Source organism: Thermobia domestica, chromosome 12 (genome assembly GCF_964235325.1).
Source record: "Thermobia domestica chromosome 12, izTheDome1.hap1.1, whole genome shotgun sequence".
Lineage (NCBI taxonomy): Eukaryota > Metazoa > Arthropoda > Insecta > Zygentoma > Lepismatidae > Thermobia > Thermobia domestica.
The window spans coordinates 120,688,217-120,714,772 of NC_137465.1; the positions used below are offsets into that span (position 1 = coordinate 120,688,217).

General features: G+C 30.7%; 1 protein-coding gene and 1 long non-coding RNA gene across 25 annotated transcripts in view; one reads left to right on the forward strand and one right to left on the reverse strand.

The window, feature by feature from the left end:
* Positions 1-26,556, reverse strand: part of para (sodium voltage-gated channel paralytic) — a 651,733-nt gene that overhangs the window by 54,260 nt on the left and 570,917 nt on the right. For 17 of the 24 annotated variants that reach the window (XM_081734028.1, XM_081734020.1, XM_081734025.1 and 14 more), the window contains 3 exons: positions 22,705-22,892; positions 16,263-16,497; positions 4,056-4,199 (listed from right to left, as the gene is read on the reverse strand). In XM_081734028.1, coding sequence (XP_081590154.1) covers positions 4,056-4,199; positions 16,263-16,497; positions 22,705-22,892 — 567 coding nt within the window. The remainder of the gene's footprint in view (positions 1-4,055; positions 4,200-16,262; positions 16,498-22,704; positions 22,893-26,556) is intronic. The other 7 variants (XM_081734031.1, XM_081734030.1, XM_081734023.1 and 4 more) reach the window with 1 other exon arrangement.
* LOC145666609 (uncharacterized) overlaps positions 1-26,556 on the forward strand; it is a 118,867-nt gene that overhangs the window by 19,156 nt on the left and 73,155 nt on the right. The window lies entirely within an intron of this gene.

The window sequence follows — 26,556 nt, forward strand, 5'->3', positions numbered from 1 at the left end:
ATGTATTTAAGCCAAAAACTCATAGCTAAAGTAGTCAATTGACAAGAAACAGTACTCTTAAAGCCTAGAACTTCTCAAAATCCATATATTGAAAATTAGAGTTAGTGAAAGACAATCATTTACTAAGAATTTTTGATGTGTATATAAGATAATAGGCGAATATATTATTTTAGTCAAGCTAATAGAATAATCAACACAACACTAGAGTAGAAATAGATGAAAACTACTAAAATAAATACGTTTTTAGTTTTATAGTAGCTTACTAAATACTTTTTTAAAGTGATGATTATGTAGACAAGACTTAAGATTCCTTTCTAAGATTCTTGTCTAAGATTTATTTTTCTAAACTACAGGAAAAACAACGGACATGGTAGTCATATATCAATAAATATATTAGAAAGAGTAAAAAGACATTTGGAAATTCAGACCAAATATTTTCTTTGACAATGAAATGAAATTATCTTTCTGGTTCTTTCTAAATTTCATTGCCTACTTTCATTTAAGAATCTTCTAAGTTGATCTTTAATTCCACAAATTAAGTGGTATCTACTTGTATCTTAGCTACGAAAGAAATTTACAAGCTACCTTTCTGTTGAATTATACTATCTTTCATACCTTCTATCTTGCAAATTTAATCAGAGAATGACACACAAGAACAGTTCATATATTTTATTCTAATTTTAACCTATCAGTTACGGATTAGTGACATGATAGTAGGTCACACTGGTTTCCGATCATCGAAGCATTCATAATAATAAAATTTCAGTTCGTGACGATCTATTAGTTTGAAAGTACTATCAAACAATGTAGTTTTTCAGACACTGTGTGTCATTCTTCAATTGAATGGATAAAAGCCATAACAGTGTAAGTGCACAAATCTTATTTTCGAGAAAAACGAGTTTAAACTTGGATGAGAAAAAGTGCAATTATAAACTATTATATGTCTGGCAAACAACAGTATTCTTCTTAGATCTCTTCACCACATGAACTTTCTTAAGAATTTATTTTTCAAGTTTAATCAAAGTGTTCGTTATGGTTTTCAGTCATTCAATTAGTTTGCCAACAGTACTTTTCCAAGAAAACAAAACATAAGTCTTTCTACATGAAAGTCATTTTTTTTTCTTTCTTTTTTTTTAACGGAATTTCCTTTGAAACATGATGTTGAAGTTGTGGTGAATTTGTACTCAACAGAATGATATAAACTATAAACAACAAGCCAAATTTGGAAGCTCGGAACAAAGTATACACACTGCCAACTCTCTTTTATGAGAGTTATTGTGGAACAAGCAGACGAGCAGCCAGACACACAAATGGCAATTGAGAATGGTAGAAAGTCGCTACGTTTGGTTTAACAATATCTCAAAGATATTGAATTATTTTTATATATAAGACCAAAGTGATACAAAGTTCAAAATCTGATACTATTTCATATTTTCTTCGTTATTGTGAACAAGAATAAAACGGCGAATATACAGACATTTCCTTTTGAACTGAAAGTTATTAATCTAAACAATTTTAGCACAGGAGACTGACTGTACAATTAATGAGATAGGTGATTATTTTTTTTAATCATATGAAGAACGATGCATCTCTAAGCATAAGATCAGAGAATATTGTCTAATCAATCAAAGATGATAATGCCTAAACAAATAGTACTCTACCATAATGAAGGTGCATAACGATAATCGTATGATAGGATATGAAGAGTATTGATATGACCTAACGAAGGAAATAGCAAGCTTACTAAAACGGTCATTAAGATTACTATTATCTGTATTATCATGATATACATCAACTATATTATTGTTACTAATATTAAAAATGCACAGATATATATATAGGGTTAATGAACTATATTGACAAACTCAAAGATGTAATTGATAGTAAAAATTTTCATACGGATTTGTGGGGAGAAGTGTATAGTTTTAGAGCTAGGGGTGTCCGAAATTGTGGAAATGCCACATTCAACACGTGTTATTTCAAATTCGAGAAACTATGAAATAGTGGTCTATATCAACGCTAAAGAAGTCACGCATATGCTATCCAAAAATGCACATTTCATTAATGTGCAATGAATGCTCAAGGGATTCTGCAGAGGGTTCAAAGTAGACATAAGGTAAGCCTTAATAGCAGTGGACACGAAATGTTTCGGCGGGAAGCCGGAAGTGTTAGAACAGCCAGATCAATGGTTCCCTGTGTTGCGATGTATTTTGCCGTGGTATATTTCACGTTTTTTCACGTATAAATGTGAAACAAAACATCGCAGCACGCGTTATTTTGAACACGAGGGACCGTGGTGCTTGCGGCCCTAACACTTCCGACTTCCCGGCGAAGCATTGCATGTTCACTGCTACCAATTCTTGCCTTTTGCCTACTTTGGACCTACCTTCAATTCAAAGTATATCTGAGAATTTTTTTGGGAGTACAACACGTATTAAAATGTGGTATTTCCATGATTTTGGACGCCTATAGCTCTGAAACTATGTACTTCTCCCGACAGATCCATATGAAAATCTTACGAGCAATTATCTCTTTCAGTTTGTTGATATAGTTCATTAACCCCAATACATACATACATAGATATACAAGGTGTTTCAAAACAACACCGACAACGTTTTGGAGGTGATTCCTGACACCAAGATAAAACAAAAAGTATAGACCAACCTGGGTGTACAAATGCTTCCTTTCAGAGTTATAGACTGCCGAAAACATGGAAAAATGAACTTTAAAGGTCCATAGTTCCAATACTATTGAATCTACCGCAGTCGGGTGAAGATTTCACTTAGGAACTAATATGTGCCCTATACAAAAATTCATGTTTCAGAATCCTAAGGTACTTCCGCAACAATTTTTATAGAGGGAGTTTGGCTACGGACAATTAACTGGAAGTACTCACCATCTATTCTGAAACACATGCAGTAATATTAATGCCCGAAAATGCTTCCTTCCGAAACAGAAGCTCTGGCACTTGCATAACAAACCACCCCTTTCTATAAGATTCTTAGGTTGTGGTGATTAACTGTCTCCGCATGCGTCGGATGCGCAAACACTGACAATCAGTTTCCAGACTAAACTTAGATTTATCTGTGAAGAAAATTGTACGGCACTGTTTTATGTCCAAGTACGCTGGATAGTAAATCATATAAAACGTGTATGACAGTGCAATTATGTGAGAGAATTTCAGCTCACGGGTCGCCTTGCATACAGAACAAGTTGGTGCAGCCACTGATTCGATATCGGTCAAAATAGATGCATCCCAGAAGCTTCTGTGAGATCTCTAGCTAGAATCGATGCTGTCGTGGACGGCTTGGGTTGTAGCACGTAGACGACCACCTTCATACTACCCTCAAATATTTCCCATCATCTGGAATCTTCTTCACAATCATAAACTAAAGGTATTTCGAATATTAACTCTCTACTTGTCATGACTTGGACTTCCTCCAATTATCCGATTATCCAGCTATTTACTAACTGTACGTCCTATGAAACTTGATGATTCAATGCCGTGTTAACAAAAGATCTCCATTGACTATTATCCTTAACCAACTGAATCCAGTTTCTACCTTGTATTCCTATTTATTGCGAGATCCATGTTAGTATTGTCTTTCTATCTGCAGCCTAGTTGTTTTTCCGATTGGGTTTCCAGTAAAAAATTTTGTCAGTGTTCATTTTTTTTTTCTTTTTTTGTATTCTTGCTATATGACCTGCTCACTTGAACCTCCTAGACTTAGTGACCATAACAAGCTAGGTAAACGGTGTAAATTATCCAGTTACGCGTAACATTATTCAGACATTCTCTGTGCATCCAGTGTGCCTACTACTCGTGTACTCTGAGACACATACACAAAATATGCGTTAGAAACACTTCAATGAACACCTGTTCTGTCCCACACAAGTGATCTGAATCATAGAGAGTGTTGTATCGCGACCCTGAATGAAACAGACATTACGTATATCAGATATGCATCATGTGCAAATACACAGTACTACACCATCCCAATGCTGAACATTTTCTAGTGGATCTCGGTATGTATGACAAAAGAATTCATACTTACCATGAATAGTAAATTCCATTCCATCGCCGATTGCGACTTCCAGTTGCGTTTGTTCTTTAGGGCTTTTCTTATCTCGAAAGACGAGACCATCGGCCAAAATCTCATCAGCATTTATTTCCGTTTCTGTATCTCTTTCGTGGGCATCTTGAGTAATAAAAAATACATATAATTCATTATATTAGACAGACAATTTAAATACTTTTTCACAAATTGTAATTTACAATACTCCGAAACTGCATGCTTTACTATTAATAGTATCTCTTCGATTTTGTATCTTATTTCTAATATATCAGCAATAATTAGAGATTTGCTCACACTGAGTCACTAGTTTTTATTGAATATTAAACCATATTATCTTTCTACAAGGATTGCTCAAATAACGATCAGAATAATGTTAAGTGCATCTTGTTGTAATGTTTCTAAGTTTCATGTTGTAAACACAAGCATTTCTAAATGTGATACATCGAAACGTGTTGTTTAAAATATATTAGAGACTATCATCATAGTATCTCATGTATATATACAGGCTGTTTCAAAACAACACCAACAACGTTTGGGAGGTGATTCCTGACACCAAGATAAGAAGAAAAGTATAGATCAACCTGAGTACACAAATGCTTCCTTTCGGAGTTATAGGCTGTAAAAGAAAAGAAAGAAAAAAAAACTTTAAAGGTCCATAGCTCCATTACTATGGGATCTACCGTAGTCGGGTCAAAACTTTTTTTTTAGAACTAGTATGTTCCCTATCCAAATATCAATGTTTCAGAATCCTGTGCTACTTCCGCAACAATTTTTATAGAAGTAGTTGGTGAGTACTTCAAATTATATGCCCGTAACCAAACAGCCTCTACAAAAATTGTTGCGTGAGTACCTTAGGTTCTCAAGCATGTATTTTTGGATAGCGCACATATTAGTTTCTGAGTGAAGTCTTGACCTGATTACAGTAGGTGTCATAGTTTTGTATCTATGGGCCTTTAAACTTCATTTTTTTCATATTTTCGGCAGCCTATAACTCCGAAAGAAGGCATTTGTGCACCCAGGTTGGTCTATAATTTTCGACTTACTTATATATATAAGCATATACCTGTATATACCTGAGATATTGCTTTCAGGTAAGTTTGCTGTTTACGATTATCACATTTAGCATTCAAATTTCTCAATGTTGTAAAGAAAATGTCTACCAATTAGTAATCCTTTCGTTAAATTAACTAATACACTGAAACATTTTTGTATTGTGGTTTAGAAGTTTTTAATAACCTGCCTCCGACTATAAGACATTTGTCTTATTTAAAATATTTAATATATATATATATGAAACTTGAAATAAAATTTAAAAAAAAAAAATCTTGTGGTTTACAGGGACTAAAATGAAAATCTAAGTTTAAAGTGCCAATTTTATGACGAATTATAAATAAAAATTATATTCTTGTTATGAAAATGTAATAAATTTAACCATTATTATTATATTATGGTGTATAGTACTATTTATATTCCATGATTTCTTCGTCTCTCTTCACCTATATGTTTGCCAATATAGAATAGCAAGTGAAAGTTAACTGTTCACACTTATTGCTATAAATTACAAAACAGTAGCACTTTGACGGACACGGCTCTCATCTTGAGCTGACTTAGAATTATCATTTCTATCCTTTCATCTTCCCACATGTTTTTACCCTTTGAACCTTTCAGAGGCGCAAGTTAGCTGAAGATGAGGGACATTTCCTCGAATGTGCTACTGTTTTGTGACGGTGAGTGTAAAGAGCAAGTTATTTTTACTTGCTATTATGACTATTTTCACTGCTAGCAATCTATACTACTAAATTGATATACGATTCACAGTCATGCTGTAAAGGAGGTTCTTTTCATCTCCTTTTGTCCTTCTTTATTCACCGAAATAGTTAAACCACACTCACATAAAAAGAATGTTACTGCAGACTGTAAGATTATTAGAATTCTGTAAACCTTCTTGCTGCAACATTTTATCAAATAAATTGAACTTTCTTTAAAAAAAAATTCAAGTCAATTTTATTCAACAATTTTGTCAAGAATACGAAAATGAATGTAAAATACTACAAAAAATGCATTTCGTACTAGATTTGCAATATCGTTACTTATCACTAAACCTTTTAACGTATTCTGAACAAAATATTCAACAAAAATGGTTGTTATTATATAGAAGCGTCAACTAAATACTTGGTTATTGATAATTAAATATCATAAAACATGGATTGAAATTGCATTGATTTCTTTTATTTTCTGACAGAGAAACCACACGATCCATTTCAGAAATTGTATATTCTTTTTGTAAGACTTACTTACATTATATTAAGTGATAGTGAGATTTATATTGTATTGAATTACAATTATATTTCGCAATGGATGATAGGTTCTGTATCTAAATAAATTAAGTCCGGCATTGAACGGACACTGAAGTTTAAGTTAATGTAAACTGCAATGCCCATTACTTTGTGTATTTTTAGTTACTCATTCACTGTGCAGATTCTAAATTCAGCTACTGAGACCATTTTAAACTGAAAACATTACCAATGAAAGATGATAAGAATTTTTGAAAGAAATTACTCTAGACTCTATATATTTAAAAATTCTACACTGTCATTCTTCTTCTGTGTTTGAGGAAAAGTTCCAATCAGAATAGGAAACGATGGAATTCGAATCCAGGAGCTACTGATATCGTAGTAAGAATGGTTAACATATACATACATTTTAAAAAACAAAATATTATGAATGAAGTTGGTATTAGATCTGTGTAAGTCACAAATATTACTAATATTTATATTTAAATTAATTCATATTTAAAATATTCCAGTTGTTATTTGAGCAATCCAGAAGTGAGAATTGTGCAAAGCATAACCACAATGCATCAATTATCAATTTCCTACAAAAATTTTAACTATTGTGTTCATTTGCATTATCTAAGTTAGTAGTTTATAAATTCGTATTTAAAACACAGCTCAAGTGGAATTTTCAATTAAAAAAAATAGTGCAAATAACACTACTCACTTTTTACGTTATGCAGTCTACTAGCAAAATAGTGAAAGAATGCTTCTATAAATAAATAATTTATCAACAGGTGCTCTATGACAGAACTCGCATAGTGTTTAATCATTGATCTATGAAAAACAAAGCTAAGGTATAGGAAAAATCAAACATGCAATTGTTTTCTTAACTGTGAAAAAACGGTAATGCATACCATTACTTAAGTGGTTAGATTCAGAAAAGAAGTGTCTTTCAAAAAGGATTACATACTGAGATAACAATATCGCAAAGGCATACAGTTGAAATAAAAAAGGGAGTGACATGTTCCTTTTTTTTTAATTTTTACTTACAAGCTTTGATTCTGTATTTCTTTTCTGTTAGAATTAGAAACTTAACAAAGAAAGAAACCTGTACATACCCTAACACTGATCTGAAAACATGTCATACCACACACACTGCTGGAAACAATTACACAGGCGATTTTTCAAAGATAGATACACATAAAGCTTAGTCCTATCGGAATGCAAGTGGAAAGACAAGTTGCTTAGTCACAGAGGTGAGAAATAGAGAAAGAAAGATAGAGACAGATAGAAAAAAACAGAAGTTCACACTGTGGAAAATCGACATATGGATTTCTTGGATAACGGTGTTCTAAAACAAGAACTTAAAACCGAAAATTATATTTAATAAAATACACAAAGTGACATTTAAAGAAGAAAGAGCGAGGATAAATATTTATTAATACTCGAGAACGTTATATTAGAAATAATGATTTAATGGATTAAAATTGATTTCTTGTGCAATTTAAAATAATATTAAGCACATTTATATACTGAAGTAACAATTTTCCCATAAAATATTCTGTAATATTCTTCCCAAGAAACACAACAGAAAAAAAGTAGAAGTTTTCATTGTATCTTTATATATGTACTTTGTAATTAAGTTCTGGCCCTATTATTTAATTTTTCACTGTTAATCTACATAAGAGATATTTCTTTGATTCATTGCTCATTAAAAAAAGCCCTTCCGTACTTACCTACAGAACCAAAATATGAAAGAAATTTTCTTTACAACTTACTGGAAATAATCTTATAAACCATTTATTTATTTATTTACAGTTTCATTTCGGAATAAAAATTGTTAGAGCAGCTTAGCAATAATATCATTTTTTTTTTCTTTTCTGTAGAGTAATCTTTGTTAATATGTACTAACCAAACGTATCATTTCTAAACATTTCAAAGAGAAACCAGAAGAATAAAAAAAAAAAAAAAAATTGCTCAATTGACATATAGCCTCCCCAGATAAACAAAAATCTTTATCAATTGACCTATCGATCTAGTAGGTTGAGGCAAGTCATATTCTCTGTTTTGGTATTTTCTCCTTTCTAAGCGAGAACGCAATCTTTTCAATATCGAAGACAATTTAGTACTTCTTTTTTTATTTTTTCAGATATCATGTAATCACTTTATATTTTTGGCTTATTCATGTCAAGATTTTTTATTTTATTTCAACAATAATTATTTATGAAGGAATTAAATTGATTAATGAATTTGTTTTGAAACATTTTAGAGTTTAAATATGTAAAAATCAGAGACATTATTTCTTTTGACAGAGAATCTAAGAACTTTTAAATTATGCATAATTATTTTTTACGTTAGAATATATTCTGTGAAAGGTATATTCATAATGATCGCATCAGTAAGATTCTACTAATATCACTAATTTATTAATTATGATGTCTTTAACGGAAGAAATCAGAGAGGTGGAAATAACACACGATAAGGATGATAAGAAATGCACATAAATCATACTGCATGCTTCATGGCCAAAGCATGAAGATAATCCTGATGAACGTGCATATATAATTTTTACTTGTTTTAACTGTTACACATTTTAAATGTAAATTGTTATTTATCCTTAATCCTTTCTTTTTACAATCTTATAGTGTCACTTTTTAAACAACATTTTGAATCTAAGAAAGGCACCAATTTGAGGTAACTTTCTGATGTAGAATTCGTAATATATAATTAAAATTTACTATTACTATTACAGATTTACTGTTACTGTTACAGAATATACCTTATTATTTTACCATCGTACAGTAACTAAATTTTAGAAACTGCTAAATCGCATACTTTCACCATTATAAAATTATATAATCTTACTCTTCATGAATGTTTTGTTTAATATTTTCATCATATTACTTTTAATAACATGAGCTGTGCTTAATAAAGGTGAGAGTTCCATTTTTTTTCTGTTTTGAGAAAAATATAGCTTTAAGTAAGGAAAACAAATGAAACATATTCCAGAAGTTTTTCTGGGTCAAAAATACATAATGTAGAAATCTTGTATACAATAATGAAACTACATTTTCTCGAGTTGACAGCTCAATATTAAACATTAAAATACATTCAAAAATACTGAAATATTTTACTAGATACAAGTTAATGTCACAGATGATAACTGTATTGATAAGGCATGTGAATATACAACACCAGTATTAATTTAATGGATGATAGATAGATCTTGGCGCGCGACATGTCCTTGTACCACGATAAAAGTAACTGAATTGAAAGTACATTATAGGAAAATTCATGCAGACAATATACGCCAGATGAACATACGCAAATACACTTACAGATAAATAAATGTATTCAATCGATGTAAGTTAATGAACACATTTCTTGGCATCTTTACAGCCAATCATGATGTTGCGGAGCATTGTTAGATAAATATATCAAATAAAATTCGTTGGTGTTTCTAAATGAAATACGATATAAAGATTGATTTATTTCCTTATCTAGATTTTCGAATTCATTCCAAATTGATTTTACTTGTCACTTTAAGTAAGATTTATTAGAAAACCATAGTACAGTATTTTTACTTATATCGAAGAGCAAAGTACAGAACAAAAATAAAGTACTATTTAATGGCTACTTGCTTTAATGCTAATCGAAATCTGGGTTATTTACAAATCTCCTTAGCAAAATTAATTAAATTAAAAATTATATCTTGTTATTAATTTTCATTAGAACTTAAATGAATATTCCCTTCTAATTTTGTAGTTTTATAAAATAAAAGTTTTTTCAGTAGTTAATCATAAAACTCAAAAAGTTTAATTTATTGGAAATTGATTTTGAATTCTATTTTACTTCAGCCATATCTACTACAAGTTTATTACGATTATTATTTGGAATATTTACCAACATTAGAAATACTCGACTGTTAAATTAGCACTGCCAGATATGAATAATAAATGTATTACATACACATTAATGTAAATGTATTATTATATATACCCTATTTGTCTATATCTCTCTCTCTATATATATATATATGAACTCTAAACATAGTCGCCAAACTCCGGACAAATTTGCGAACTCTTCAGAATAATTTCGCCATGGTAGACAAGATTAAATTTAATTTAAATATTGAGTTAACATTTTTTTGAATATATATTGCTTTAAAAATATACATTAACTTTTTGTGGGAAATAAATCATATTAAACTAAAAAGCGTATTCCAACCTAGTTTTGAATTAGATCGTGGCTCTTCGCCCGCGATTTCTAAACAAATTTTAATTGCTGAGCTTCTTTACACACGGTAATAATCAAATACAAACATATGACATATACAGTGTCTCTAAGATTCTAAGGTAAACAGAAAGTAATAGAAAACCGAGAAATATGTTCATACCATGCATCAACTAATTTAGAACTAGATTAGCATAATTTTAAATTCAAATTTAATTATAAAATATATTATAAACAGTGACAGTTATTTGTATTCTTAGCTTATTTTTCTTGCTAGCCATACTTTACCTATTTCTCTTAACATCTGTTATAATTGGGGGGAAACTCGTTTCAAGAACTCATATCTCTACATTATTATCTCAGGAAGAAAAATAAAATTTATATTTTAGAATTGTTAAGATACTTATTAGGAAAGAAAGCGAATTAATGATGACAGAAAGTAAACGAATACGGAAGAAGAAGAAACAAAAAAGAATCAACAGAATATTCAGTTTTTAAAGAGCATATAATAATGAGGTTAAGTTAATCATATTTGATTGAACTTATGGAAGACATAAGTTACAATAATTCAACACTCTTTTATGTACTTAGGTAATACAAAATGATATGACTCTTAATAGAACACAGTAATTTTATTTCAAGACATCTAAATACTTGTTTAATGATACAAATGATAATTTAGTCAGAATTTAAGCCTGTTGCTATGAAAACTTCTTACTTTTACGTGATTCAAGGAACTTTTACAATTTCTATTTATTTTTTCGTTTCTACAACGTTTAGAAGTATCATTTTCAGAATAATTCAAGAATTTTGGTACATGTATAGCAGATAAATATGATATTATTTTGTTCTACAAGTTAAAAACATAATTATTTATTTTATTTAATTAACTGTATTTTTTATTAATTTGAATAAAATTACACTGTTGAATTATATTACTTTTAAGTTCACTTTGTGGTTTCAACATAAATTTTAATTTAATACGAGCATTTTTATTTTAAATACAACAAAATCAAAACAAAGAGAAAAAGTAGCTAAAGTAACAACAACGTTAAGACAATAGTTTCTAACATGAAGTTGTATAAATTCCGTTAAAGGTTTGAAACATTTGCTATTGATAACTATTGATAACTAAAATTGTAATTTTAAAGACATTATAATAAAATTTGTTGATTCGAAACTTCTGCTGATACTAACATGACCGTATTTCTTATCGACATGTACTCGAATTTATTAACTGTATATGTTCTTTCCAAAGTATTCCTTGAAAAAGTTATAATTTCGATCGCTAGACAGATACTCTGCTGTTGGAAGTTTATAGGACAAAGTTGGATTTCATCAACTTCAAAAGGATAAACAGATATAATTAATTAAACGACTATAAATATTTTATTAGTGGATTATTTTTTCCAAGCATATAATATATCTTTTGTTCTAGCTCCATTATAGTTTTCTTTTTAGATTACTGCTTTAACTGAAGATTCTTTCAACGAGAGAGTATCTTAACTGCCACTATCCATTTTTATTAATGTTCATATTTGTAATAAATGAATTATCCAAACTACTTTTTATTTTTCAAGCAAATCTATCAAGAATTTTGATTTAAAAACCAATCTAGAATAACATAATAATAAAAATATCTGTAAATTTTTAAGCTTTTATATGGTCAACAAAGTAATAAAAATAACTAATTACTATAAAATATTTTCAATGCTAAATTGAAATCTGCGAAGTAAAACAAAATTATTCTTTGGAAAATTGAAAAGAATATTTTACTGATATTAAAATGTATTATCCACAAGTTAATAATTCTTACCAGTATTCTTAATAGGAAAAGTTAACTTAAGTATACTACTTTGATTACTATAAAATAAGGTATCATTTATTGGCTAATTTACTTGAATTAATAATCTAGTAGAAAAGAAAAAAATATTATTAACTCCTTCCAGTTTGGTCAGAAGATTGCAACAATTTACGGTCATGCATGAACACCATCATTCATTCATCTACCATGAAAGAAATCATATAGTTAATATCTAGTGCACTAGAATTCAGGTATACTCAAACAAAACATGATAACGTTTAATGTGCTGTTAGAACAAAGAAAAAACAAAAACTAGGCCTATGGAAAATGTGTGACAGCAACAGTATGCTTAAGCAAAACGCAAATGAAAAACTGAATTGATGGTGTATTTGATTATTATTAGTGATTATCAGTTTCTTAAATTTCTTAAATAGTTAAAATTAAACTTATTAACCCCATTATAAATCAGAAAGATACATTTTCTGAATTTAGTTATTCAGTTATAGTCATGAATAAATGTTCAGCATTAAAGCCTTTAATTTTTTAATAATGGTTACGTTTAATAGGATTATTTCTGTTACAAGAATCACTTAATTATTGTTTGGTACAATTTATAAAGTAAATGAAAAATCAATTTTCGAGAAGTAAAATCAGCAAATCTGATGAACCTAATTCCTAAAACTTTGTTTCAACTAATCTCAAATCTTTCTGCATTTAGATGGGATTGCATGCTTTAACAAGGAAATATGGACTTTCTTTCTATTGTCATAACAGAATTCAAAACTGGCACTTTGTATTATATGAATCAAGGTTTAACATATTGATCCACGTCTATACGCGCAGGTTTAACTTCCTTTTTTAAATTGGTTAAGTATGATGTTTTCTTAATTCTGCAAGTACTAAATTTTAAACTGCATTTCTATGATTTCTATTTTTTCTTTTATAAATTATTATACTGATAGTTATTAAATAATTAAATATTGTATAATTATTGAATAATTAAATATTGATATTCTAGAGACATGAACAATATAACTTGGAATCGGAACTACAAACTATCAAAAGATTACTCAAACATGATTTCAAGCACAACTAAGTTTCTGTTATTAATCAAATTCTTTCTCTCATAATGAACTGCATATTTCATAACATGAATTTCTCACACATTTAACATACTTTGTTACCTAAATCATTATGATGTTTTGCAGAAAATTACATTTCCTTTCTATAACTTTATTCATAAGTTTTGCTTTTTGAATTAAACCGAAATATATCTAAGTAAATGTTTTATTGGCCCTTTTAGTATAATAATTTAATTGTGCTTTAAGGAAGAAGATAATAATATAATTTTCAATTACTCATTAATATTTAATTTCTGTTGATAATAATCACCAAAGTCTCTAATTCAATTTTGTATTACCATTGTTAAACTGTAATATTATTGGTACTACATTATAAAAATATCCTAATTCTCTTTATGAAAAAATGCTATGCATTTTCAAAGGGAAAGTATACTATGCTTTTTCTCTTTTCTTTAATAGAAATATTTGAGTAAAAATGTGTAAAACTTACCTGCGATGCAAGGAAATACTGATTTCAAAAGTCAAATTCAAATGTTAAGGTTTAAATTGTTTGCTAATCTTTGCAATTAATAGCAACTATATTACATTTTATATCAATATATAAATACTCTCCAGACTTTATCGAAACTAAGAAATGACTATCAAATCATTTGTTTGGTTTTGTCGTATAAGAAGAGAATTAAAGTTTCAAATAGTGGCAGTATAACTAAGGAGTTCTGTAATTAAGATCAGTAATGTACTTTCATATTATTACTAAATATCGATTGCTAAATATATTAGTTTAATGAATCCAAAGAAGTTGTAAAAGAAACACTAAACCTAAGACAATAATTAATATCTCTGATCTGATATAATAATTTATTTTAGTTCTTTACACTAAAAATTAATTTCAGAAGTAAACAAAATTTGTTAAAATGTACAAATACTTTAATGTTTCCTTTTTTTCTCAACTAAGTGCTCTTGTCGATTTTGAAGGTGGATTCTAACTTCGTATTGTAAATAGTAAATTATTAAACTTATGAAGATATTTGTATTTATATGTCTCCTTTAACATACCAACTTAGGTATAACTTTAGTTTTCTGAACGATATTAAGAACGACGTTATTTGTACTCAAGGAAATTTTTAGTTTCAGTTCCAGTTCGAATTCAAGAAAAGTGAAAACTTGAATTTCTCTAATACAATGAAACTTGCAACAAATTGAGAAATAATAATTTGAAGACTGTTTTCCTTTTTTTCTTCAATTAAATTGGTTATCCTAACTTATGATTCGAAGTTTCTTGATGTTGATTTCCTGTAGTCTACAAAACGGACGAAATATCCCATTCAATCAGGGATAGTGCAAAATCAATAGTGTGGTCTAGTATATACTCCGAACATATGTAAGATTTAACTAAAACTATGAATCTTATGTTTATTATGTTGAAGAAAACTTAAAATTAATCTAAAGATACGTATTTTAATGAACTTATATACGTCATTTCGTCGAATTTTGAAGAAAGAAAAATTTAAAGGAAAAAGGGGAAAACTTCATAATTCTAGGATTATGATACAATATGAAATACTGCTTTTTGTTATTACCACACTTACACGATCCAAACTTTTACCTCCCAAATATGTCTATCTGACTGCATATTAGAATACTATTGCTGAGTTCCATAGAGGTTAATTCTAGAAGAATTATTTACCTATGCTACTGGAGTTATTATAAGCACAACTTTTTATCTCATATTATTACAGTTCGTGACAAGAACCAGCACAAGTTTTGTGAAATTTTGATATAAAGAGAAGAGTAACTTCACACATATAATCTTGAAGTTAGATTATCAAAACAGATATCATATGTGACATTCGAAGTGTGTATCAATACTTATATATTCGGTAATATATTTCAAAGCAATAGCATGCAGTTATTATAATATTCCTTTTAAAGTCATATAGGGACATAAGAAGAAATTATATAATAAAACAGATCCATACAAGCAGTTCGTAATCGGAAAGGGTTTCTGGTTCCAGCAAGAGACTCAGATATATGGCAAAATGAGACAAGACATTTAGGAGGATCCAGTGAGATTTAAAAATAAAGATGGACAACCTGAAATGTCTTACCATTTGCTTTTACTCACATATATTTAGGCATCTGTTCTCGTACTGGAATTGTTTTTCATAATATTTCAGGTACCAACGAAATACCAGTATGTTTCTGTTCTTTTGTTGTAGTTTTCTTTAAGTAAGCAAAATTTGTTTTATTTTCCTACAGAAACCTTATCCTTCGTGCCTTTTAAGAAACTATTATAGAAACTGTGCATAATTTATCTTAACACAGTTTCATGTTAACTTGCATTTCAGTAAATTAAAAATTTTAGAAAATAGTTTTCTTCACTTGCAAATATTTGGAGCTTCAATATGATAAAAATGCAACTAGATTTAATCTATTGTTTGTGAAATTAAGTTCTAAATTAAGATTACAAAGCGGCTAATGTAGTTTTGATTCAGCAACTGAATAAACTATATTCATTACTACTTCAGTTTTATTTCGTACAACTGAAAGTAATAGTTATGCTTTCGTGTGTCTTTAAAAAAATCATTATGAAAATAAAACGGATGCTAATTTTTCTTGGTAAATTATTTTGAAGAATAATAATAATTAAAAATAAATGTGCAAATAGTGCAACTAAACAGTAAGAAGCCCTAGGAAATGCAATCTGATGCTACATAAATCTACAAAACTAAGGGCTAAGGTGACACCCAATACATGACACACAGGACAAGCAATCTGATTGGATATAAACCTTCTTTCCAACTGGAGGAGGGTCCCTCACCTGGCGTCTGATCTGATATCTGATTGGTTAGTTTGGCACGCATCATTTTAGCCAAATTTAGCAAACTACGTTTCATCCAGTTGATAAAGCGTGATATTCTATTGAAAGCTTCAGCTATCTTGTTGGTTTCATTATCAGATGTTGGTGCCGCTAAATTTGAGGAACCAAAATTGCTCAAGAGCAAGGCCAAGAAGAGGTTAAGTACCTGTAAAAATAATAGAATATGAACTTACAATATTTGTTCCTTATTGACCTATTTAATATTGAAGTCAAGTAGTCACTGCTCTCTGATATTTGAGATAAATTTCTCGTTGTTTTTATTACTAATATTTTATTTAATCTCACATATCATTGAAGACAATTGAATTGTTTACATACCACACTCTTGAGGCAAAACTAAATATAGTTTATTTTAACTAGTAATGTACGGAATAAGGAATATAATCAATTAATTATTTAAGCTTATATTATATATACTGTATGTATTCTAGAATATATATCTTTTTAAAATTCTTGTAACGTGTTTGTTTACTTTCATGTTCCCTTCTAAGAAAATGAACTCTATATATAGTACGTAATTACAATTACAACTATGATAAACATTACAACGGCCATGAAGTTATATAAGTTTACATGTGCCTGAGACACAACAGATGTAATTAATTGTTTTGTTTTCATTTACTTGATCGGACTTATAAATACTAAAATAAATTCAAACGAATTTTGTCACTTTTTCTTTCTCCAGTGCACTTGTTTTATAATTATATACTATCATTTCTCATGAACAATGTTTTTGTGAGACTGATTAATTTCACAACCATACGCCTTCAGATACTTTTCTGTTTGATCCCATCTTTAAAGAGTATCCTAGAGAGAGTACTTAAACTATATTACAAACGACTTTAGATTTTAATCCTTGTAATAGTGTTAATAGCGCAGTATTCCTTTTAAATTTCTCATCTTAATTGCCATAAAAATGTACAAATATGCCTACATGATTAGCCATAGTACAACTAGTATGTAGACACACAAAAGTGCAGATCACAAATCTGTGAAAAGAAAGAAGAATGTGAAGACACGAGGATAGAAAGGATACTGGAAGACGTCAGCAAATGCCTGTCATAGTATTCCTTGTAGAAGCTATTACATTAAAAGCTAGTTGTCACGAATATTTTGCGTCAGCTTGGCAATGACGCATCTTGTACAGATGTGACAATGCAGACATTACATTTAGAAAGAGGTGACAATGTATCTTGTAAATGTGCACGCATGTACATAACATTATAGATTATTTTGAAAATACAAGTTAGCATTAATTTCACTTTGCACTAATTTGAAATTGTATTATGAACATCCTTAAAATGAATAAAGATAGTTAACATGATGGATTTCTCAAACAGCCTAATAGCCTCGTTTGATAAATTAGACACCTTTATTTACATTTTGAAAAGAAGACTTCAACACAAATTCAAGTTTGCAAGTAAGAAACTATTATCGAAATATATTGACTTTCGTTAAAGTAAATCATGTACAGATTTAATATATATGGTGATTTCAAATATTACGTACAACTTTTAGAAGTGAGTACTGATAATACATTGAACGAAGAAGGTCAGTTACACATAAGTCAGAAGCCATTCGTTTAGTTATGGAAATTATTATTAATAATTCCGCAACATCAGAGATTTGGTGAATGATATCCTAAGAATAGTAAAATTTCAAAGAATGAATTCAAATCAGCATATGTTACGGTTGAGTACTATGCAAATACAATATAGACCCTACCTAATGAGCTTTCAAAATTAGGATTTACACAGCTTAAAATCCAACATTCCTTGCTACAGCGAAGGACTAGGACGAAAACATTCAAAAATGAATTGGTAGGAAACAGATGCATCGTCCGCTAACATCGTCTTCATGTAGTGGTGAGTACAGAACTGTGTGTCTTATATATGAAGACTTGCCATTGTTGTAAAGAATAGAACATTGCCAGGTTCTTCGGTAGACGATGTTAAATTAGTACGAATGTTAAAGCATGTGGGTACAGATCGGTATTTTTCCGTCTATGATAGTCATAAAAAGTAAAAGCAATATATCGTATAAATGTGGAGTTCAAACATTAAACTTTTCGTCTAACCTATGTAAAATGTTTATGAAACATTTATTGTAATAATTTACATAAGGAGCCTCACAAATAAAGAATGATTGTTGATATTGTGCTACTTTAGAGCTTTTCTCGAACTGGCAACAACAATTTTAATATGAGGTGCTTCATGAACCATTGTACTTCTTGTTTTCTTGAAGACCAGAGTTAAAAGCTTATCAATAATCATTCGATTAGTGTGGTTCATGAAGCACCTCATATTAAAATTATTGTTGCACACTAAACTAAACTGGCAGAATATCAGCAACTATGTTTTGTTTGCGGGGTTTCATACGTAATCATCATCATCATCATCATAGGTATTCTGCCTTTATTGGCAAGTCACTTGCCGCAGCTGAGCAACTTCCATGCTCCACGGTCCTCCGCTAACATCGTCTTCACGTATGATCACTCTGATTTTATATCATCCATTAATTGTAGTCTCCTTCGCCCCCTCTCTCTCCTTCCCGCTACCATACCCTCTAGGACGTCCCTCACGACACAATTTGTTTTTAGGCAATGTCCCAACCAGTTTCTCTTCCTCTTCTCAATAATATTTGGAAGTGTTATTTTCTCCTCCATCAATTCTAACACCCTCTCATTCGTTTTCCGCTCGATTCAACTAATTCTTTCCTTTCTCCTCCACACCCACATTTCGAAGGCTTCCAATCTTTTTCATCACTTTTACGTGATTAAAGTGATTACTTTTACGGACCTTTAATCACTTTCATCCATGTTTCCGCCCCATACAGCACAACACTTCACACGAAGCATTTTATGAGTCTTTTTCTCAACTCTTTATTCAAGGTCCCACAAAACAGACTTTTCTTATTCCTAAAGGCTTCTTTCGCCATTCCTATCCTTGCTTTTATTTCATGTTCGCACTTCATCTCGTTATTAAGAATACTACCCAGATATCGAAAACTATTCACTTGTTCTAGTTTCTCCCTTCTCACTTTTATATTTGACACAGACCGTTTCATTCCAATCACCATGCCTTTTGTCTTTCTAACATTTATTTTCATCCCATATTCTTCAAAGCCCTTCCTCAAGTTTTCTAACATCTTATTGATTTTCTTTTCAGATTCTGCAACAAGCGCCATATCTTCTGCAAATCGTATACATCTAATCATTCTACCTCCTACTGAAATGCCATCTTCATCATATAGGCTCTTTTTCACTATCTATTCTAGATAGATATTAAATAGTGTTGGCGAGAGACTAGGTTCTCTAATTCTGGTTTTAATATTGTTTTTTCTCATATCTATACAGAATTTGTGATCACTGCGCATGGTTTTCTAAACACCAAATAAGAGTCAGATTTTACTGTATTTAAATGATTCACTAAAAGTGATGAAGAATTTACCGTTTCTTTTTCTTCATAGAAGGCTACCAAAGTCCGGGAATAGTAGTGCCTGCCTTTCAATATGGATTCTATGGATATCGTTTCCATTATTTGACATTTAACTGTCATTAGCACATTCATTAGCACATTAGTTTGGAAGTTGTAGAAATTTCAATACTTCCTTTCTTCTTCTCATTCATTAGTATTCTCAGAGACTACATCTCTTTTCATCTAATTAATTATTGTTCCTTGTATATTTTCTTTCATTCACAGAATGGTTACACTCAGCTTCCGCATCAACAAAACAATAATTAACAATCTCAGTACTCAATAACTATAAATTATACTTTTTCTTTTTTCTAACAATACATGTATTATTTCTCATTCTCTGTTTAAATGTAACTTCATATAATTTTCTGCAATTATAGGATATTTTCTTACGCCTTTAACTCTATACGTAGCATTTTCCGATACATGTTCATAACATTTTTCTTTTGTTTCATTTCATATTAAAAATTACCCCATAAAGCTCTCTACAGGACTTTAAATATATTTTAATCTTTTTAATTATCCTTATTGGTTTGGTTTGTTTTTATTATCTTTACTGGAATTTAATGATCTAGATGTCATGGCAACTGTGGCACATTCGTGAAGAAAAAAGCAGAATTCAAAATCCACTGTGTGCGTATGTGTATTTGAAAGCCACAGGAACATGATTTACAGTGCCACCAACAGATGGTGTCTATGTGTATTCGCTAACGGCAGAGAACAATCGGATTCAGTGCTCGGTCACTTTTGATATGCACAAATGAACAAAAAGTACAAAGGCACAAAGAAAAGTACGATAAATTTAAATGTAGCAAACAGTAAATACTCTTCAAATAGTCTCGATGGCTTTCATATATGACTTGTTCATTGCACTAGGGAACTAAGTTCACTTTTGGCCATTTAAGACATACCTCATCTTTAAGATCTCTATCTGAAGGTTCTCCCAGATGTTGTACATAAATCTTATAATGTAAACGAGCGAGTTTCGCTCCACAGTGTAAAACTACAGTAGACTTCCACAGGCCGGTAGCCAGCCCAAAAATGTAGGAGAGGCCGGTAGAAGTTGGGGGGGGGGGGGCGATACAAATATATTATAATTCATCACATGTTATAGTTCATTTGCAAGCCTATAGTGAAAATTTTAGGGGGGCAGTAATAATTTAGAGGAGGGGCAGATCCCCCCGTGGATACGGGCCTGGATTTCCAAACTATGGGAATTCAATACTTAAACTTGAAGTATTACATCTATAACTACTGATTGCAATAGATTAATAAGATCAAAGATAGAACTGGTTTCTCAAACACTGACTTTATATTTTTAAAAAAGCCATAACTTACTATTTTTCTTCTACCACAATCAAGGTTGAAACTGGAAATCGTTAATTTGAACCAACTCCGGATTGAATAGATGGTCAAGGGATGACATAAAACCCTCTCTTAGGAAGTTGAGTCTATTGTAAAAAATCTTTATATCGATATCTCTTACTGATTGTGCTCTACGAAAATCAGTATTGGAACCAGAACTAGTAGTAGATTTCAACCACATCTGGCTTTGGCAGGGTGTTGCAGGATGTGATGGTATGATCTCTTTACACCCTGAATCAATTGCAGAAAACCACTTGTCGCTATACACTACCATTTTTGTCTATGGTCTAAGAAAATCAGTATTGAACCAGAAGTAATACTAAATTTGAACTACTTCCGGTTTTGGTAGAGTGTTCAGGCTAATCATGTTATGTTACCTCAAGACACTGAATCGTTAAAAAAACATTCTTGGTCTTTGTTACCGTTTTCGTTCTATGGCGACAATCGTTAAAATCAGATATGACTAATTTGAATCACTTCCGGTTTGAATAGAGTTAACGGAAGAGATGGAATTGCTAAATCAATTAAAAAAAACAGTATCTTGTTATCTTTTACCATTTTTGCTCTGATACCTGTCGACAGACAGACTGACGGACCGACGGAAAAGCTTTCGACATTTATGCATAACATAGCTTAAAGAAATGTTCTTTTAAAAAAAAGTTCACTTTTCCATCCACTTAAGCGTACTATACAAACTTTTTCTTTCACAACTTTGGTTTTGGACTTGATTCTCGTGTGCTCTAAGCACCAAATGTCTTTGTCAACAAGAGAAATGGCATTGAACACTGTCGGCTGTATGTGATTAGTCAATGTGTAACCCATTTCATATTGACAAAGATATGTGGACACCATGAGCAACTATTGAAAGGGTATTAGCTGTTTGCTATGTACTGTACCTTTTTTCAATCTTTGTACTTCTGTGCTCATTTATATTAGTCTTATTAAGGGTCAACAGATGCCACATACTGATGGCATTGAAAAGCACTATCCTGTTGCTTGCAAAGGCAGATAGTGGATTTCCGTTGCTGCAAACAATTGGCAGTTGTATAATAATAAGACAGTTACCATGTCCTAGAAAATTATTCTTATATATATATATATATATATATTTCAAAAGTCATGGTAACTATGCCACAACCAACAAAAGTAGGTAACGAGATAATAATAAATGACTGCAATTCCCTTGCACATGAACATGAACTTATACTAAGTTTGTTTGCTTATCTTTTACATATTTTATCAGGCTGCATTGAAAATTGTTTACTTACTCTTAAAAGACTTTAATTTATTATCACTACCCTAAATAGACTCGTAGGTGGTAGTTATTTTCGAAGATTTATTCATAATCTGGAAATACTGGTGAACCATTAAGAAACTCAACGCAAAAATAAACCAATAAAATTGATCTAAACTTTTCTTGAGGCTTGAACGATATATATATATTTAAAAAAAATCACACACAATTTTCTTTTAACGTTGAAACACACAAAAGATGGAAAGTGTTTACGTACAACCAAGTTTCCAATCACAACAGTTGCTAGGAAAAATGGAATGCATGACCAGTCTCCAACCAGCATACAATCCCACATAGATTCGATCCACTCTCCACACAACACTCGAAACACAATCATAAAAGAATGCATGAAATCTGTAAAGTTCCACCTTGGCAAATCGCCACCAGGGAAACGATCGACATTATCTGAAACAAAGGATGGAATAAAGTTATTAATACAATTACATAAATATTCGAATATTTAACTTATAATTAGATAACATTTTATTAATTTTTTGACAAAAATGTAAATTTAATGTGTCATAAACTTGTTATTTTAAACTAATCTGAAACTTTATTCTATTCATTTGAACAAGCTTCATTACGCTTATAGCCAGATAATTTTTCAACCTAAACCATTTTCGAAAATTTACCATGTATAGTATACATCAGCAATTCCCAAATTTTTTTCAAGTGAGGACAACTTTTATAAGTCAGAATATTCAACGGGTCATCTTACATATATTTCCTTCGAAAGCAATTCTATGTAGTTTTGAGCATATGTTAATACAAGTATTTTTTAAAATAGTATTATTTAAAATTCCCCTAATTTTATGTTAATATTGATGAGTAAAATACATATTTCTCTTTCTTCATTAAATAACTGAATGTTATAGAGAATACTTTATAATAATACATATATAAAAGATGCTAGTGAACTATACCGACGTGATTTCTCACATCAAAATAAGAAAAAAAAAGTTCATATAGGTCTGTGGGGGAAAAATTCACAATTTCAGAACTGAAGCTGCCCAAAATATTTAAAAAGTACATTTCGAACATAATGAACCGTAGAATATCATTCTATATTAGCGTGAAGGAAGTCACACACACGCCATTCAATTCATGCCTATTTCAGCAATGTGCAATGGGTGCGCAAGGGATTCCCCATAAAACTTATAAGTTAAAAAAAAACTGTGAACTATACCATGACAAATAAATTGCAGCATGCATTATTTCGAACATGAGAACCGGTCTCTAACACTACCGACTTCCAGCCGACTCATTCCATGTTCATGTTATCAAGGCTTACTTTCTGTTTAGTTTGAACGCACCTTTAAATCAGAGCATGATTTAGAATTATGTTTGTAGCATGTCTGAGAATTATGCCGTGTAGGAAGTCCCTTGCGCACCCATTGAACATTGCTGAAATAGGTATAGTATATATCTGCGATACTCGGCATCTATGCTGAATTATGGATGTTTGGATGGCGTATGTATGTCTTTATTTACACTGATGTACAACGCCACTTTGTTTCCCGTGTTCGAAATAATGTGTGTTGCAATGTATTTTTCCACACTTCTGGACGGCTCTTTTCTAGATTGATGTACAATCTGAGAGGACTAGAAGGGCAGATTTAGAAGAGTACTTGTGGTCAGTGGACTATAGTTTGAGAAATGCTGACATATATATATATACACGAGGAGTTCTACTTGAAGTAAGAACGGAAAATGAAATAATTACCAGAAAATAGTGAAAATATAAAAACATGAAAATAAATTAAAAAAACATTATAAGTACCGTATTTTTACTAAGAAAGGGAAGGAAAGAAGTCCAGAGAGAAAAAAGAAAAAGAACAGAAAGAAAGCTGTGAAGCATCCAAGTGAGCGCCATGTTAGAATGCAGGGTCACGTGATAATTTTGTCAGTTTAAAAGAAGAAAGAGTTTAGTGAAGAAGGATATAAAACAAAGGGGTCTAGTATGTCATCAAGAGTACGGAAGAATTATGGAAATAACAAACGAAGGGAAAAATTTTAGAAAGTTACAAGAACTGTTCTTTGAAACATCCTACAGCACCAAAGAAATGCCAGAAACTTAAATATAAAACATGATCTATGTTTAACAGCACTCTGACGTTTCAACAACCTATCACGAAGATAACATCTCGACCCTATTTTCTCTTCTTACTATTTGATAAGGCATTGAGCGAAAAAGTTGTGTGATAATGTTTCCACAAATTTTCAAGTAATTAAGTTTTCCATGTCCTTTTCGAGATTCCTCGTTCCAAATGTTTATGTACAGTAGAAGCAGTGGAATATGGACACCAAGATAGTTCCTCGAAATTATGTTTTCACAGTTTAAAAGTCAGGTGATTACATTTCAAATTAATATAGTGCCTATACTACAGCAGCAGTACCTTAAGTATTGCCAATAAATTCGACACTTATCAATTTTTAGTAACTAAATCTTACGAACATCACATAATAGAATTTATACATGTTAAGTATGGCATTCGAGACATTGTAATAGCCAAGACTTGGTACATTTTTGTCACGACAACGTGATGAGTTACATGCATTGATTAGCTAAATATAATTCTATAAGATCGGTTTATTAAAATATATATATATTTGAAATAGCTAACATTTGAATTTAAAGCTTTTTCTAAAAACAATCTTTATTCATATTTGCTAGTTGCGGTTCAAAATCACAATTGAAAAGCATTTGAAGAAAAGAAAAGAAGAAACACATTATATAGAATATTGATTTGTATTTGTGGCTATAGAAAGGTTCCAGAACTACAGTATGGTTGAGTTTCGACTTACTCACAAGATAGAGAAAAGAGTCAAAATTATTATTTGCGAATAAGATGTGAAGAAGTTCGTGTCAAAGAAACTCTAAAAATAAACTGTCAAAATAACAGCAAGGATTAGAATTCTGATTGAAACGATCTTTAGCTTTAGCACTTATGATTAACTTCATTTTATTGGATCAAAAGATCCCATTTATTTCAATCAATAATTTTCTTGTACGCCTTATATCTGGAGAACTATATATAGTGTAGCCAAACCCAAACTATCAGTATGATGTGCTCATTCTGTAGAAAGTACGAAAACTCGACTTAGGGGCCGTTTATGGCCCCTGATCCAAAAGCTAATTATAGTCAAGATCACAATCTTTTGATTCACTTTTGGTTTTCCTAAAATTCTTGTTTAACCATTCGTCGATTGTCATACTTTTTTACTATACATCGATTGTTGATTTTTAAACACATTTTAAATTATTGTATTAAATGTAGATGTTACACAACAGTGGTTGTTGAACTTACGAACTATTGAAATTACAAAACAAGATGATGTTATTCACGACAAAATCAGATATTTATAAAGGAATGAGGAATATATAACTCTTCATATATACTCTTTCCGATATAACCCATTCGCTTTATATTTCGTGTCGTTCACATATGTAACAGTTGTTCTTAGAAGAAAATTATACGAAAGAAAATTTTAAGTTCGTTAAAACTTAAATTCAATATGTAGCACATTAAATACAGACAGTTGAGTCGCATATACAGTATGTATCTAAATTTCAACCCCTCACCTATGCACATAGCAATTGCACCTTTTTTTGAAGGTTAACAAACAATTATGACCTTGCAATGTTATCGTAAATATATAGTGTGTACATCATGGCTCCCAAAATTAATATACGTATTTCGGAAAAAGAAAAGAGTGGCACTTTTCCACGCCAAATTTTTTGAGTCTGAAATTCAAAAACAGTGCAAAGAAATGAATTCATCTAGGATTGAGTCCTATAAAGAATATAATTAAGCAATATAAAAACAAAGAGATTTCAGCTTTTAGTTCACTCAATAAAGAGTGACAAATGCGACCATGCAGTGTAGTGACTCTAATTGTGTCTCCATAGGTACGTTGAATAGCTCTCCATGAAACTCTCCTTGAAAATGTGTGATGTCCACTTGGCTACATGTATCCTAGAAAACTGCGAATCACACCCTGTGCGACCACTTAAATTCCCAGAAGGCATTTAAGGGCAGAGGACATTTTCTAAGTGACACCCTTCGCT